Here is a 17,281-nt window from a genome sequence, read left to right as displayed (position 1 = left end):
CAGTTGTAGCAATACATATCACGAAGAGCTAAAGGTTTTATGAAAAACTGTCTGGGATTTTTTAAAATGTTACGTTTGGTGGGCACATCATGGCATCGCAAATACTAGGATACAAAGACATCTGAGATATTGCCCAGGTTTTGATAAAAAAATTCCTTCTAGCATGTATTGAACAAGTAATGAGTAGAACTAGCCTATAAGCCATTAAATGAGAGCCACAGTAGCGCAGTGATTAGAATGCAGCATTGCAGGCTAATTCTACTGACTGCCAGCAGCTTGATTTTCACTGGCTCAGGGTTGACTCAGCCTTTCTTTCTTCCAAGGTGGGTAAAATGAAGATCCAGATTGCTGGGGGCAATATGCTGACTCTGTAAACCAGGGGTGTCAAACTCACGACAACACGTCATGTGACGCTTGACAACTTTTTACTCCTTCACTAAACCGGAGGTGGACATGACCAGTGCGTGACTCATCTGAACCGCGAGTTTGACACCCCTGCTGTAAACCACATAGAGTGGGCTGTAAAGCACTATGAAGTAGTATATGTTTAAGTGCTTAATATAAATATTTTCAAGAATTGTACAGCATACCACTCTTAATTCCAGCCATAAGTCTGTTACATTCAAAAAGAAACTTTTATTTACTCATATTTTGGCACAATTTTTTTTAACTTAACTGCTCTCTTGCATATTACCATTTTCCACCAATGAGATAAAAGGTAATTGCCAATCATTGGCTGAGCTCAACATTAGTACTACATTTTATGTGATGCTTAACACAAGTATTTTAAGAGTTCAGTTTTGGCTTAATATAGAGCTCCCTAGTTTTAGGAGACTGGACACCAGATAAATTTGGAACATTCAGTCTTAGAGCTTAAAAGATAAAGTGAGAAACCTGTAATACCCATTAATCAGCCATGGTTTTAATAAAAGTTCTGCATTTGATTTTATGGTTGTTCCAATACAGACATACATTTTATATACATACATTACCAGGAGGAAAATAAGGACAATTCTTTCTAATGTTATCAATAATTTTAATCTTTAAACAGCATAAAGTACCATTAATCTTAGGCTGGATGCCTAATTAAAATTGAATTCTCACTACAATCAAATAACATATTCAGGTAATCCTTGACTTACAACAGTTTCCTTAATGACCATTCAAAGTTACAATGGAACTGAAAAAAGTGACTTATGACCATTTTTCACACAACCAGTGCAGTATCCATATAGTCACGTGATTAAAAATCGGATGCTTAACTGACTTGTATAGTTGTCAATGTACCAGGGTGGCTGTGGTGTGCCAGGGTCAGGTGATTACTTTGTGACCTTCTGACAAAGTCAATGGGGAAGCCATATTCACTTAACCGTGTTACTAACAACTGCAGTGATGCACTTAACTTTGGCATACAAAGTTATAAAATACGGAAAAAATTGCTTAATAAATGTTTCACTTAGCAACAAAAAATTTGGGCTCAATTATGGTCATAAGTTAAGAACTAGCTGTAATCAGTTCCTTTTTCCCACTATTTCCTAGGGTTTATAAAAAGTAAGTTGCTTTTCTGATAGAAAACGATTTTATATACAATACAAATATATATACATCATAAATTCAGTGCAAAAACAGTATAAAATGTCTAAGAACTCAACATCTCCTCTGAAATCATATGCAAGTATCATGAAAACTATGAAATTATTTAAATTGGTAATTAAATGAGTGCCGTACAAGGTTGAGCACTTCAAATCTTGCTGTGATAAAGGAAGGAAATCCAAGGAAGGTACAATTGTAGTGATTCTAGAAAAGAGAAATGTAGGAACTTACCCTGCTGCAATTCTGAGTACTCTAATTGCTTATGCAATTGTCTAGGATTCTACTGTTTAAATAAACTTCACAGCAGGAAGAGCATGGAATAACACACCCCTGAAAATCTTTAAATGCTGCTAGTAGCCAGTCCAATTGAATTTTTTTAAAACAAAAAATACAACTGGATCATAGTCTGGTCTGTTAAAGTTAACAGGAAGTAAAATAGTCACACAGCCCAAGTCACAGAAAATTACAATAATTTAAGTTGTTGCTGTCCCATGAATGTTGGAAGCAAGATCCCAATTAATAAACAGGCTGCAGCTGATCCACCAGACGTAACTAGTAGGACCTTAAGTCCATCATGCAAGGAAGTTCTTCTGATTCCATCCTGTTCAAGAAGAGCACAAACTTATTCGAAACACATTATTCCATTCACCAGCTGCAGTTGACGGTATTCAATTTTACATTCTTAAGATTGCTCCAAATTAAGAAGTTTAATAATGTAAACATCAAGCTTGTAAATTAAAACCAGGTCAAAAGTATTATGTATCTCTGATATATTTAACAGCATTGAAATTTCAAATGATTTCACTACCTAATTTCATGTCAAATCAACTTACCTTAGTCTATTGCAATATAATTTAATGAGGTAATGGTGTAAACTATCATTGTTCTGGAGCGGACAAAACTAATCATTAGAAAAATATATATGTATGAGGCAATAGGATTTGTGTTCTAACATTCACACTAAAATTCTAAACATGACAAAACCTATTAAAATATTAGGACTTTCTTCCAAATGAAAAACCCCATGCTATGAAAATCAGTTTTTTAATTCACAGTGCTATGCAGATGGATGAGTGGAACTTCCTTAGAAATTGGGTGATCTTGAACAAACAGATAAAATAATTTGATGGTAATGGATAAAGTGTAAATGATGTTAAAATATTTTTCATCATATTATGTATCAACTATGTTCACTGGCAAAACTTGTCAGAATCGTATCATCTTCTGCTTTGGAGGTAACTGAAATAATGTCACAAGGGTCTTCTGCTGCAGAGTTGTGAAATTCTTCAATTGTAATCATTTCGGGGTCATTAAGGTCCTGAAAAAAACATTAGCACAGTTAGAAACCAATAAAAATATATTCATATTTGCTATAATATTGAAATGCAAAATAGTAAACAGAAAAACAATTCATAACATTTTATTTGAGGAAAATTCTATTAATTCATAATTCATTTATTCATTTATATGAAATGAATGAATTCATTCATTCATTTCATATAAATGTTGATACAGATTTATCTGAAATGGGGTCTTGATTATGTAACCAATTTTATATTTAGAATGTTCAATTGCAAAAAATTGGATTTTTAAACAAATGTTATCATTTCTCAGATGTGCCAAATTTTAAACTAATATTTTTGCTCACAGAAATGGGGTCTATTTGCAAGAAGAAAAGAAAGATGAGGGCACATAATCAGGCACTACTATGGAGTGAAGAAAAATGTTTTATGCTCCTGGTGATTCAGATTGTTATTAATCTCTAATTTTAATAATGATGGAATATACCAGAAGGCTTTAAGCATATTAAACATTGATTTATGACAGGGATCTGAAACATCTCTAGGTACAAGAGTTCTATACTAAGTGGTTTTGTATGTCATGTCAAGGATGACATTCAGGAAATGGATCAGACTCAGTTTTATTTCTTTTCTAGTCTTATGATTTGAAATATTTTGACAAGAATAAAATCCCCAAATTAAAATAGCTGTGCAAGGTTTTTTTTCCCATTGGAAGAATCAAAGACTTCCTTTAATACTGTAGCTCTCTCTATCATTTAAAAAAAAAGTTCATTTTTTTAATTGGCAGAGGCGCCAATTTGATGTAGAGACTGAGTTCTAATCCCAGTTTAGGCACAAAACCAGCTGGCTGACCATGGGCCAGTCATTTTTAACCCAAGGAAGATGGAGATTACAAATCACTTCTAAAAAAAACCTCACTGAGAAAACTGCAGGAAGTGTCTAGGCAGTCAGTCTCTGAGAATGGACACAACTGAATGGAAGGGGGAGAAAAGTCAAATATAGGTAGTCCTTGACTTACAATCATTTGTTTAGTGGTGCTAAAAATGGCACTAAAAATGATTCATGTCCATTTTTTACACTTATGACCATTGCAGCATTCCCATGGTCACATGACCAAAATCTGGACACTTGGCAACCTTATAATAGTTGCAATGTCCTGGAATCGTCTGATTAGCTTTTGTGACCTGACAAACTGGCCTCCCAATTAACCTTCTAACAAAGTCATTGGGGAAGCCGGATTCATTTAACAATCGTGTTATTAACAGCTGCAGTGATTCACTTAACAAATGGGACAAGAAAGGTTGTAAAATGGAGCAAACTGTTTTGCTTGGCAATGGAAATTTTGGGCTCAACTGTGGTTGTGAGTCAAGGAGTTCATTTAATAATATAGCTCCCTCTGCTGTTGAAAAAGGAAGTTCTCTTGTTTAACAGATCAAAGCGCAAATGAAAGAAGAACATTTCAAAAGTAAGATGCAGTCAAGGACTCTCTTTTCACATTTGGTAGTCTAGACAAGGATATAAAAGAGAAATGAGAATATTATGCCTTGTAAAAGATTTGTGATGGAGTTTTTTTTAATAATCATTAAATTTGTATGTTGTTTGATTCTTAACAATTCTGCTGCCACAAAAATCAAAAGAAAAAAGAATGGCAAGCAGAATGGTGAGGGATTTCACACTCTCTTGCAAAATGCTTGGGTGAAGAACATTACCCTTCCTGGCTTTTCTAAACAACAGCTGAGTGGGAGCCATCTAGTTCTTGAGGTGGTGAGGGATCTTGTTGGAAAGCTTACAGAGAGGGCACATTTCCAGGATTCTGGGAGAAGGCATTGTGTAATTGAAGGAACCGAGAGTGCAGCGGAATTCCATGCAAGATCCAATCAGCTGGACAAACATTATGAGAGCAGGCAATCCCCCAAGTAACTAGGCCTTAATGTTATGTTTTTAAGGGGTGCATGGAGATCTCAAGCTTCTGTTATACTTAACACTTTGCCCTTAATCCTAATGCATAAAAAGATCAGTTCTACTCATTCTGAGTGCTGGATCTAAGATCCTAACAGGCCTTTTTGTTTGTTTGTTTGCAAACCTTATCTATGCAACCTAAATATTTGTTTTGGAATTGCTTTGCATGTTTTAAAAATAATATTTAAATAAATACATTCACTTTTATTAACTCATACATCTGTTCTACTTCAATATAGTTTGTACTATTTTTATATTAATATTTACTTACAATTCATAGATTATATAATGTTCTATTTTTTAAAAAAATGTTCTTGGTATGCTAATTCATAGTCCTTATACTTATACACTGTCCTTATACACTGCTGGAATCTAATTTTTAGATTCTCAGTTATCTTACATTTGTCTACAAATGAAATATAGGACTGAGCTGCATAAATAAAATAAAATAAACTTTAACTAAATACACTCTACAGTAATTTACTATGTAAGCACTATAATGACACTTGAGGCATAGAAGGTCTTGCAAAAGAAATAAATAATATACCAGGAAAAAAATTTCAGAAGTAAATCCAGATTGCAATTAGTATACATTTTATATTTGATTAGTTCCCATTTACTGAGAAATACTGACTCAATATTAAGCAATTCCATCTAACAATGTTTTCAAAAAAATCAAGAACGAGTCAAAGAAAGTCTAGAATTGACAGTTATATGCAGAAGTCCCAGCATCCTCATTAAATTGTTTGTTTCAAGTGGACAAAACCTGATACAACATTTACATGAAACAAAGTTAAGCTCAGCAATTTTGATAAAGTAGCCCCTGCCTTTGGAATGTAGATTCTCCCTAAATGATCTGGCTTCACTGCCATATTTATAACCAATCACAATTTCTGTTTAATGCATGATTGAAAAACAAAGTTTAATGATAATGTTAATGGTGTATGTACTTCCTTTGTTTTCAACCTGCACCATTACCTTTAGATCACAATCACAGCAAATATAATGTGTAGGGGTCAAGGTGCAAAGACTGCATGGTTCAGGCTAAAAGAAGCTGCAATGTTAACTCAGAAGACCCACCATCATACATTAACATGTCTCAAGTCCAGCTGTATGAGTTTACTACGGAATAAAGGATGGAAATGTAAGTGAATTCCAGGAACAGTTTACTACAATCTGATATTATTGCAAGTCAGCAGAAATACATACCTCTGTATAGTGTGTTGGTATTGTTAGAGGAGGTTGCCAAAAGGTCTTAATTATATTCTGATATTTCCGAATAATCATTAAAAGCAAAAATACCAAAGCTAGTATTAAAAACACAAATATAAATATCAATATGCAGTGGAGGATTCTTGTTCCGTCTGAAAGACAAAGGGACATTGATAAATTATTAACACATTGAAAGATACATTTGCTAGAAAATGGCAGAAACAAATGAAACAAGTTATCAGTTTGTTGGATTACAATATAGTAATACACTGCAATGAAAGTTCAGAAAAATGGTACTATACTATCTGTCTACTAATGAAGAAGTTTCTGTGCAGGAAGTGAAGTGTCAATATAGCTGGAGAAAAATATACAGGACGGGGCAGAAAAAGTATTAGTACAAATCGAATGTGGGTTCTTGAACAGTGTTGAGTTATAGGTATTGTTGTTAGAAATTGGTTGGAGGTTAGATAATTATGTACTATATTAGTGCTAACGGAGGGAGGGAGAGACAGAGACACAGAGACAGATAGATTTGAGAAATAGAAGTAATTCCTTCTCATACAGTGAAACATGTCACATTACTTTTCCTTTTTTTAGTTAGATTTAGGAGCAATCCCAGTGAAATAATCTGCAAACATGAACATTATAGCGGAATACTGTCAAAATGCAGTACATTATGTTTTAAGAAATCGTTACTTTTCATCTTAATCTAATATTTCATGGCAAAAATTTGAACTTGATTTCTACAGAATTCAAGAACAAAAATTTAAACCCCAAGAAAATGAAGAGAATAAGGAAAAAGATTAAAGGGCAAGATAAGAGTACTATATGGACCATCTGAGATACCAAGATCAGTTTTCCACTCAAATTAAAGTGTATTTCATTTAGAAAGTTATAATGAATTGTTCATTACTGCTATAATCTCAAGTAGCATCTTCAGTTAATTTGTATTAAGGTTTATATGTTTCTGTAAAAAAAAAAAGACGAGTGGCTTGCACTCTTTTATTACAGTACTACTTTCAAGCACAATTTAAATCTGGATAATCGAACCACAAATGCTATAACAGTAAAATTATAATCATAGCCAATATACAGCCATACTCTTATTGATACAAGAAAAATCAGGTATTTCCTCTTCAGGAGCAACACAATATTCACCCATACTGCAGAAGAACCAGGTCTTGATCACTTTATGGAACAGCAAAAATAAGGACTATCCTTACCTCTATAGAGATGCTATTCCCGGGACTTCCTGTGGTGATGTCACCGTGCTTAGAGCAGAGGGAAGGAAGCTCTCCTAACCTCTAACTCTAACTCCTTCGTTTGGGCTCTTTTTTGAGCACTGTTGATCCTGAAGGGGTCAACAGATTAAAGGGGATACTCTGTAGACGCTGGGGTGATAAGGCAAATCCCCCTGTGGATAGGAGAAACCCCCTAAGTGGACGAGGAGATATCCTGCCTTTTGGTTAGGACTGAAACGATGGCCACCGCATAAGAAGGGAGCGAACAGACAGCGAGGCAGTGAAATCGGAATACTTGTTACTATTGCTGACAACCCAAAGAGGAAGGCAACACGAATCTGGCAGAGAGGGTGAGCTGGAAAGAAGAAAGAGCCGGAAGAGAAGCTATTTTTGCAGCTTAATTTTGCCTAAAAGAACTAGAGCAGAGACGCCGAGACGCTGGGAAGAAAGGGACAGCTGGAAGAGTTTAAAGGAATCAGCCACAGTGAGAATGAAATTCCGACATGGACAAACAGGAGTGGAGTGGAAGATAATATTTGCCGAAAAGATTTGGAAAGCTCAAAGAAGAGACTGTTTAACAGCCGGGTTGGTACACTGCCCCTTTTCTTTTCCTGCTCACTTTCCCTTCTGCTGCTTGTTGAATTTATAAGTATTTGACACTTATTTGCCTCGGAGTTTGGAACAGTGCCAGAGACAACCGATAGTGAACTGTATTGGAAAGAGAATTTTGCTGCATAGATAATTAACAGTGAGACTGAGGAAAGGGTGACACCTAGTGGATTGTAAATCTGAACCCTGAAACCGGATGTAAGAAAATCTTTGAAATCTTTGATGATATACACAGAGAGACTAATTACTAGGATTGAATGCTTGCATAATTGATAAAATTGAGAGACATTTATTGATATAAGATAATAGTGTAATTTATAATTCTGATATAGACCAAAAACCAAATAATCAAATAGGATAGAATACTACATAGGAATGTTCAGGGATTGAAATGTGATATTAAGGACAGTTAATTATTGCTGAATATTGAAATATACAATTATTTATATCATAGATATTACTGACAAGGTAGAAGTAAAAGTAAACCTTATATGCAATTGTGGGCAAGGATAAACGGGGGGATAAAAAATGGCAACTTCAGCAAAATTAATGAAAAAACTACACCCAATGTGATCTCTGCAACACCCCCCCCCTTCCTCAAATCAAATCAAAGATCAATTGAGAGCGTGTTGGGGTTGGAGAAAGGTGATAAGATAGCAGAAACAGTGGGACCAGCTCCAACAATGCAGAGTATGCAATCAATCCTCCAGATGATACAAGAGACACTGGCAAAAAGCCAAGAAGTGACAAATACTAACCATGAGGAAACAAGGAGGAATCATGAAGAAATGAAAAATGAAATGGGAGAATTGAAAGGAACTATTAAGATGGTAGATGATAAAATTGAAAAGATACAGAATGCCTTAACAATCAATGAACAGAAAATCCAGTGTATGGAAGAAAAAATAGAACATTCAGACCAGAAGATGGAAAAAATGAAATTGGAATATAAGCAAATTAATAAAGATTTAGAACTATCATTAATTCGACTGGAAAATGAAAGAGCTGCATTCTACCTAAGATTCCAAAACATACCGGAAGAGAAGGGGGAGGACGTGAAAGAAAAAGTAACTAAAATTCTCACTGAATCTCTTAAAGTGAGAGGAGACATTGATGAGGCTTATAGGGTGCATACTAATTATGCCAGAAGACATGGACTCCCGAGGGAAGTGCATGTAAGATTTGCTAAAAAAAACGAGAGATGAAGTGTACAAAAAAACTAGAGAAGAGACAATTACTCTACAGGGAAAAGAGTTGATCACGCTCAAACAGATTCCACAAAGAATTCGGGAACAACGTAGGCAGTACCAATTCTTAACAAACCAGTTAAATAAAAACAGAATAAGGTACAGATGGTTGGTACCAGAAGGGGTTCTAGTATCTTGGCAAGGAAAAAAGATAGAAGATAGAAAATACAGAGGATGCACAGAAACTCTATGAAGAATTCCGCAAGAGAGAAATAGAAAAAGGAAGCAAGGAGGAACTGGAAAGTGGAGGTCAAGAGAAAGAAACATCAGAACATAACGAAAGAAACAGGAGAGAAGAACAGAGGCATGAAAGAGAGAGAGCAGAGAAGGAACGGACGAGAGGGAAAAGTCAGATACAAACCAGAAGCAAAAAAAAAAAAAAAAAAACAACCAACCCTAGTTAAAGATGATCAAGAAACAACAACTATCTCGATAAATTTGAATGGACTGAATGCTGGCATATAGACTATAGAATGAAAGAGAAAAAAGAAAGAAAGAAAGGAAGGAAGGAAGGAAGGAAGGAAGGAAGGAAGGAAGGAAGGAAGGAAGGAAGGATATGAAATTATATGGGATTGTGGAAATACCATCCCCAAGAAAATATAAATTGAGATTTGAAAGAGACACTATAACAATAGAAAAAGAAAGGGAGGGAAGAAGGAAGGAGAGGAGGAAGGAAGTAGTGAAAAGAGGGAAGAAAAAAGGGAAAGGAGAGGAGGATGGAAGGGAGAGAAAGAGAAGGAGAGATAGTAGGGAAGGAAGAGGAAGAGTGGAGGAGAGGTAAGGGAAGAAGAAAGATAAGGAAAGGTGGGTAGAAGGGAGAGTAAGAGAAAGAGAGGAGGGAGGAAGGGAAAAAAGAGAAGGAGAGAGAGTAGGAGGGGGAAGAGAGAGGGTAAGAGTAGGAGAGAGGTAAGGGAAGGAAGAAGGGGAAGGAGAAGAGGTAGGAAGGAAGTAGAGAAGGAAGGGAGAGAGAAAAGAAGAGAAAGAAAAAATAAGGTGGTGTCAAAATAGATGCTTGGGTTGGTAAACAATACAACCCAAACTGTACTTTATAATCTCTTAAATGGAATAACAATAGTATAAGATTGGCAAAGAAAAAGAATAACCATGTGAATGTTTACCTGGAATTGTATGTATAAATAGCACATTAGAGATAAACAATATTTGGTTATAAATAGCTAACTATGGAAAGGGAAAACACTAACTGCAAAGAATACAGAACTGCTGTATGATATATGATGGAACTTCTTGTTCCTATGTTGTCTTAAGTCATGTGTTTGTTCTTGTTGATGTGTTTATGTGTGTAAAATAAAAACATATATATATAGCGTATGGGTTTTCTCCCGCGTAGAATTGGAGATGTCTTGGCGATGTTTCGACGAAGTCACATTCGTCATCTTCAGGCTGCTGCTGACTACTTCAGGTTTGGTGTTTCCAGGAGTAGTACTACTCCTTCAGCAGCAGCCTGAAGATGACGAATGTGACTTCGTCGAAACATCGCCAAGACATCTCCAATTCTACGCGGGAGAAAACCCATACGCTTTCTGGGATTTGAACCTGTGCTATATTACATCTTAGGCAAACGTCTTAGCCATTCAGCCACAAGTTCTCCTCCTTATCAGCTGAAGCCAGGGAAGAAGGTATATATTTAGTGTCACAAGCTGATAAGGAGGAGAACTAAAGGATACCAGGGGTTGTGACTTTAAATATATATATACATATATACATATATACATATATACATATATACATATATACATATATACATATATACATATATACATATATACATATATACATATATACATCATATATACATATATACATATATACATACACACACACACACACACACACACACACACACACATGCTATTCCCTAGGAGTAGGGCTGATACAGAGAAGGATCTCTGATATTATTTAAAGGCTGAGATGCAAGGAAACCTCAACAAGGAGGCAGAGAAGTTGCGATGAGATATGGGACACATGTACTCAATAAAGAAGACTGGATATTTGAGGCTAATCCTCACTTCCTCTTCTGATCTTGTCTTAAGGCCAGGTTATGTTACTCCTACCAATAGTGATCCTGGCCACTGTTTTTGAATGGCAGGCCAATTATAATAAATCTCTTACTTATTATCATATTAGACTGGTTTGTATTTCCAAGACCTGGTTGCTGAGGAGAATTTGGTATCAGTCATGTTTCCATGGCAGGAGAGATGATTTAAACAAAAAATAACCAGTGGGTGCAATCTATTCCTTTAATTCTGCATCTACATAATTATACATTAATTAAATAGTAATACATACCTGTGATTGTAGTCTTTGCACAATGAATACCACTTTTTTCTCCTTCGAGTCCATGCAGTCTTGCTTGTATCCTAAAGCAATATGTAGTTCGTTCTTTTAGATCCTTAAATTTGTGTACAGTATTCATGGTTTGCTGTATAATAATAATAACAATTAAAACATTATTATATATTTCCTGTTATTCAAATTATAGCCCTTTCATATTAATTTCAGAAGTACAGCTGTTTTAGTTCATGGTAGGTTTATTGTAGGTATTTATCTGCAATACTGTGAGTTGAATCTAGGGATAGACAATCCCCAGCCCTCATGGATTTCCCCAGAATCCTACTCTTGGCCTTCAGGTAGCTCTCAGTAGATAAAGTCAACATTTTTATTATGTGTAGAGGAATTATATCCAATATTTTTAATTGGAATGGGGGAGGGGTGAATTTAAGGAGCACTGTTTGCAAGATTTAAGATACTCCTTTGCCAATTAAAAGATAGATCTGAAATATTTTGCTTTAATATTCCTAATAAAGGTACAATGCCTCCTGAAGCCCTCAGGCAAAACAAAAAGATGTTATGGACCTCCCAGATTGAAAAGATTACCCACCCCCAAATCAATTATTTTTGTAGAACTCTCTCCAAAATTTATTGTGACTGCCAAAAACCTATATTCCAGAATATCTGAAATAACTACTTTTAAATTCTAAGCAATTAGGATAAAGGAAGGTAGAGAAAATAGAAGATATGTTTTTATTTTGGGGATAACAAACATATTATAAATCCTTAGGCTATTTATGATCAACTATATACTAAGCAGTGATCATTGCTTAGTAAATAGTTGATCATAAATAGCCTAAGGATTTATAATATGTTTGTTATTCCCAAAATCAAAAGTGCTCAAAGGGCTGCCTATCCCATCTATGCCCTTTGTAATATATCTTCTATTTTCTCAACTTTCCATGCCACATTGGTTATGGCTTTCTATAAAATGTCACAGCAGGTAGTAGCATCTTGTCAATCACATCCAACCTCAGAAAAGTAAGAAGGGTTGGATTTGGTTAATAGTCCAGAGAAGTAAGAAAAAAAGTTCTAAAACGGTGTCAGGGACAAACTTTTTATATTTTAAAAGCAACATGGATGTATTCAATTTGAGGTAGATTTTCCTCTGGACATGGATGTTTGTGAGCCTCTGTCAAGGAATGAAAGCAGATCTCTAATTTCAAGTTTAAAAAAATCTTGTTATACAACCTACTGGGATTATCCCATCTAGATAAGAAGAAACTCTGTAGATAGTTGGAAAAGCTTTAGTAATGTCTAGGTTGTTTGTAATTACAAAGGATGTGAGACCAATAATATGAAAAATCGAGTGATCAGTCATATATAGGTAAGCAGCCACAGAAACTGAATAAATAAGTAAAACCTCCCAGCCTCTGCCTCCTAATTCTTATCATCACTTTTATTTATTAAATTTATCTAAAGCATTTATATAGACAACCATATTTCAACCATTTCTACCAGTAGTAGGCATTAATAAAAAATTAAAAGATATATAAAATCAATTTAAAACTATTAAAGTCAACCAGTTAAACATTGAAAAATAACAAATGTGTTATCCATCCATCCATCCATCCATCCATCCATCCATCCATCCATCCATCTATCACCTATTTATTTTTCGTATTTCTAGACTACTCTTCTCCCTCAAAGAGTAACTGTAGGCAGTGCAAGTGTCCAGCACAATATTGGCACACACACACACACATATTTAAACTGATAAAATTAATTCATAATTCACTCATCTCCAGCTGTGAGGCCTGGTTCCTAGTAGTCTGTAGCCTGGGGGTTGGGGACGCCTAATGTAATGTATTTGTTTTTATTACTAAATGAATTATTAAGAATGTTATTATAAATTGCTTTGACCTGCAACAGTATGGGTAATGATATAAACATAAATAAGAGATTAACAGATTTATTAAAATATTTCCTAACAACTCTTATCAGTTTATCAAGGAAAGACAAGTACTTACTGCTTTATTTTCTGAATTCTCCCAATAGATTGTATAGTCAAATGAAGAGAAATTACTTCTTTTCTCAAAGGGAGGCAAGAAACTTATAAGAATTGTGTTAGCTTCTGAGGTTACATTTATTTTTCTCGGCGGTCCTATAATGGCTAAAATAAATAAGCACCATTATTTTAATCAAACATCATGTCACCATTATTTTAATCAAACATCATGTCACCATTATTTTAATCAAATATATATAAGAAACTTGTATTTGAGAGTATTTGCATTCAAAAAGAAATGCTTACTTTCAACATTTTCTGCCACTGTCATTTAATACATAGAATAAACCCCACCATTCATCTAGAACCTGAAGGCAACATAAATGGGAGACCCCTGTGAATTGAGTTTAGCATTTTCTGCTGTAGTCTACATTAACATCTATCCAACACTGGATCATATCTTGTATAAAGAATTTGGTATTTTCTAATAGTACTGGTTCTAGATTTTAAGTTCCTTTTTCACCATAAAAGCTCACTGGATGACTCAGAATAAATCATCCCATAAGATTACTGTTGTGGAAGTGAAAAGTACATAGGACACCCCGAGTTTCTGAAGGAAAAGGGGGATATAAATCTCACAAATGAATCAATCAAAACCTAAATAATATTATAGAAGGTATGATGACAAGAGAAGCAACAGCAATAATGGGAAAAATCCATATGTCTTTAATTGTATAGAATATTTAAGATAAGCTAATTATTCATATAACACTCCATCATACGTTCTTCTGACAAATGATGAAAATCTTATCATTCCACCATGCAATGGTTATATGACATCGTCTAAAATTTTCTTGCACAAGGGATAATGTACCAATGAAACACATGAATATTTTTGGGGGGCTGAAAAAGGTACGTCAGTGAACCTGTCTGAAGCAGCATGGGTAAGAGATGTAGAATATAGATAATTGTGAGCAATATGTCTCTATGAAATGAAATGTACAATTCTGCTTCTAGCATACTTTTATGAATAGCTGTATATTGTTATGATAAATAAGCCTCATTCCTTTTTTAAAAAAGCTTATTGACAAGTTTTTATGAAAGAGTCAATTTCATAAAATGCCTCTGGATCTTAGTGATGCCCTGATAAATTATTCAGTCTCTGAGATAAAATCAAGATTTGGTATTATTGTATAGGCCCAATCTTTGTTCTATTGCCCACAGTTTTTGCTTTCACATATGAAATGACTAAGAGAAACATTTAATCAGAGGCTTAATTCATCAATAAATAACAAGGTATAAATAAAACATACTATCTTTTTGAGCAACAAAGGAATCTGTTTCACTCCATTCAGATTTTAAGTTGCCTTCTTCAGCTCTAACCCGCAAAATAATTCTAAGAGAATTCTTGATAGACTCAAAATCACATTCAGGTTTTGTGATATCTCTGCAGTTCACTTTTTCCCATGTTCGGTCAGAAGGTCTGCAATATAATACAAAGACAGTAGAATTCCTTAGTGGTGTAATCTGAATGACAGCATATGATAAAGAATAGTAATTTATATTTGATATTTGACAACTGTTTACTTACAAGCAACGCTGAACCCTGTAAAACACTGGGCCATTGATTCCCTTAACTGGAGACCAGCTCAATACATTCTGAAAATTATATGATTTAATTGTCAAATTCTGGGGTGCTGGTAGGGAGAGAGAAAATCCTAAAAAAGCAAAGAAACAAGAGATGCTAAAAGGAATAAAAATATAATATCCACAATTCACCATACTCCAAAACACTTCAATGGTGAGGTGAGTTGGCCATTACTGATGCAGTTATAATACTGAATGCTGGAGAGAATAATTAATCTTATTATCAGTGTGCCATATTTTTATACCAACCTATTTCTGGTGATTCAAAGCAATTTACATAAAACTTAATATTCCCAATAATTACAAATGTGAACCTATTTAAAGCCTATCAGGGTAATTTCTACTATTTTGCAAAACACAAGCAAGGTGGAGACTCTCCTTACTTCAAGGTTAAAGTATCCACTACTCCCTCAATCTCTTATGAAGTGGCAACTCAAGTCCCACTGGTGCATGCATGGGGGAGGGACAGGAGAAAGCTACCATGGGTGCCAAGGTTAAAATCAGTGCATTTAATTTAATCCCAATTAGCGTTAGATCTGTCACAATGGTAGCTTCAGATACCTTTTCCAACTTGAATTCTAGAGATAGAGAGACTGAAAAGAGAGAGGGCATTGGGAGGTATAGATAGAAAAATAGATCCAAAAGAAGGATGGTATCCAAGTCCAAGGAAATTATCCAACTGTCAGAATGGCATGGTTAGAAATAAATACCTGTTGCCATGGGAAGTTAACAGTGTACAAATACTTTGTAAAATATTACAAAGTAATACTAGAAATATCTTGCTGTGAGAACTAATATAGTATTTTAAAACTCAAGGTTGAAAAAAAGTATTTGGAAGCAGTGAAAAATAGGTAAAGTTCCAGTAACCATAAATTGGCAGCATTCAAGTTAAGCTTCTCCTTTCTTAACACAGACCTTCACAAAATGCTCATGAAACTTTAGGGTTCTGAGGTACACAGATTGAAAAATATTAAACATCTTTATTTACATAGGTTGTGCATGTTAGTTAATGCTCGTGGTGATTTTTACTGCTTGCATGATTTTTAATTGCTTTTTGAGTAGATTTTATTTATTTATTTAGTTTGTTTTTCATTTTGGGAAATTTAGCCTAACAGCATAGACTGAGGGAGGGAAGCTCTTCCCAAAATATCGATGCAGATTATTTTGACAACTACATTCCCTAAAACATGATGCATCAAGACAAGTAATTATAATTCATAGACGTATGGTACATGTTACAATCAGCTCTATATCCGACACCTCATTTTTTATCTACCTACTCACTGTAATCCATTCATCAGCTTTTGTAGTATTACTGAAATCACTCATTTATTTTGAAAGTGTCTATGTAACCACTTAAAGGGGCAAATATCTGTACTGCTAGCATTCATAGCAATCCTACAGGTCAATTTAGTTCTCATCCCATTGTCCCATAAATGTGCTTAAATAACAATATTCATGACTAAGTAGGCTTATGATGCAGCTCTAGATCACTACCCAATTTAAAAAATAGGTAGATTCAGAACTTTATTGAGCAGTATCACTTTTTCAAAGAAGCAGCCCAAACTTCTCAAACCTTATCAAAAGTATCCTCTTCTCCCCATAAATTCGCCATTTTTCAATCCAAGCAGCCGACAGTTGCCTTTAAGACAAGCCTTCCTCTACCCTACAGTTGTAAAGTCTCTGCACCGACCTTTGATTTTATAATCTATCATTTATTTGTTTGTCTGTTTGTCTTATCGCCTAAGATTAGACATGAACTCATAAGAGACTGTTGGAAAGAGATAGCAACCTTATTGAGATGCTGAAAAATCCAGCCCATTCCTTTTGGGGGATTAAAAAAACCACACACACTATCTATCTAATTAAAAGGCACAAGAACCTCCAGATTCCGTCTCCCAGGACCGCTCCAGCCACCCGCCAACGCTATTTTTACACGCCTTGGAAAGTACCTCCCAGCCCCTGACAACTACCTTCGCCAACTGCGGAAAGCAGCGGCCTCCACAGGAAGAGGAACAGTAGCCATTCGCCGAGGGATAACATGCCGTCTGCGCTTCCTCTGCTCACGCGCCTCCTGAAGGGGTAAGCAGCGATTCTCCCGGCTCGTGCGCCATTCTTTGCACCCCAATATCGTCAAGCCGCGACAGCTCCAGCTCCAGCTCCCGTAGGAGCCTG

The 17,281-nt window shown here is 35.2% G+C and overlaps 1 protein-coding gene across 1 annotated transcript; it reads right to left on the bottom strand.

Moving 5' to 3' along the window:
• Positions 1–900: 900 nt before the first annotated feature.
• Positions 901–17,281, bottom strand: IFNGR2 (interferon gamma receptor 2). The gene is made up of 7 exons (XM_014063562.2): positions 17,080–17,281; positions 15,051–15,177; positions 14,773–14,942; positions 13,482–13,624; positions 11,470–11,602; positions 6,063–6,217; positions 901–2,911 (listed from the first exon to the last, which is right to left on the bottom strand). Exons 1-7 carry the CDS (start codon positions 17,147–17,149, stop codon positions 2,774–2,776), a joined length of 936 nt encoding a protein of 311 aa, XP_013919037.2. The 5' UTR covers positions 17,150–17,281; the 3' UTR covers positions 901–2,773.

Source organism: Thamnophis sirtalis, unplaced genomic scaffold, assembly GCF_051295495.1.
Source record: "Thamnophis sirtalis isolate CommonGarterSnake01/CBP01778 unplaced genomic scaffold, rThaSir2_p1.2 scaffold_8, whole genome shotgun sequence".
Classification (NCBI taxonomy): domain Eukaryota; kingdom Metazoa; phylum Chordata; class Lepidosauria; order Squamata; family Natricidae; genus Thamnophis; species Thamnophis sirtalis.
This window is presented reverse-complemented; position numbering and strand designations above follow the sequence as displayed.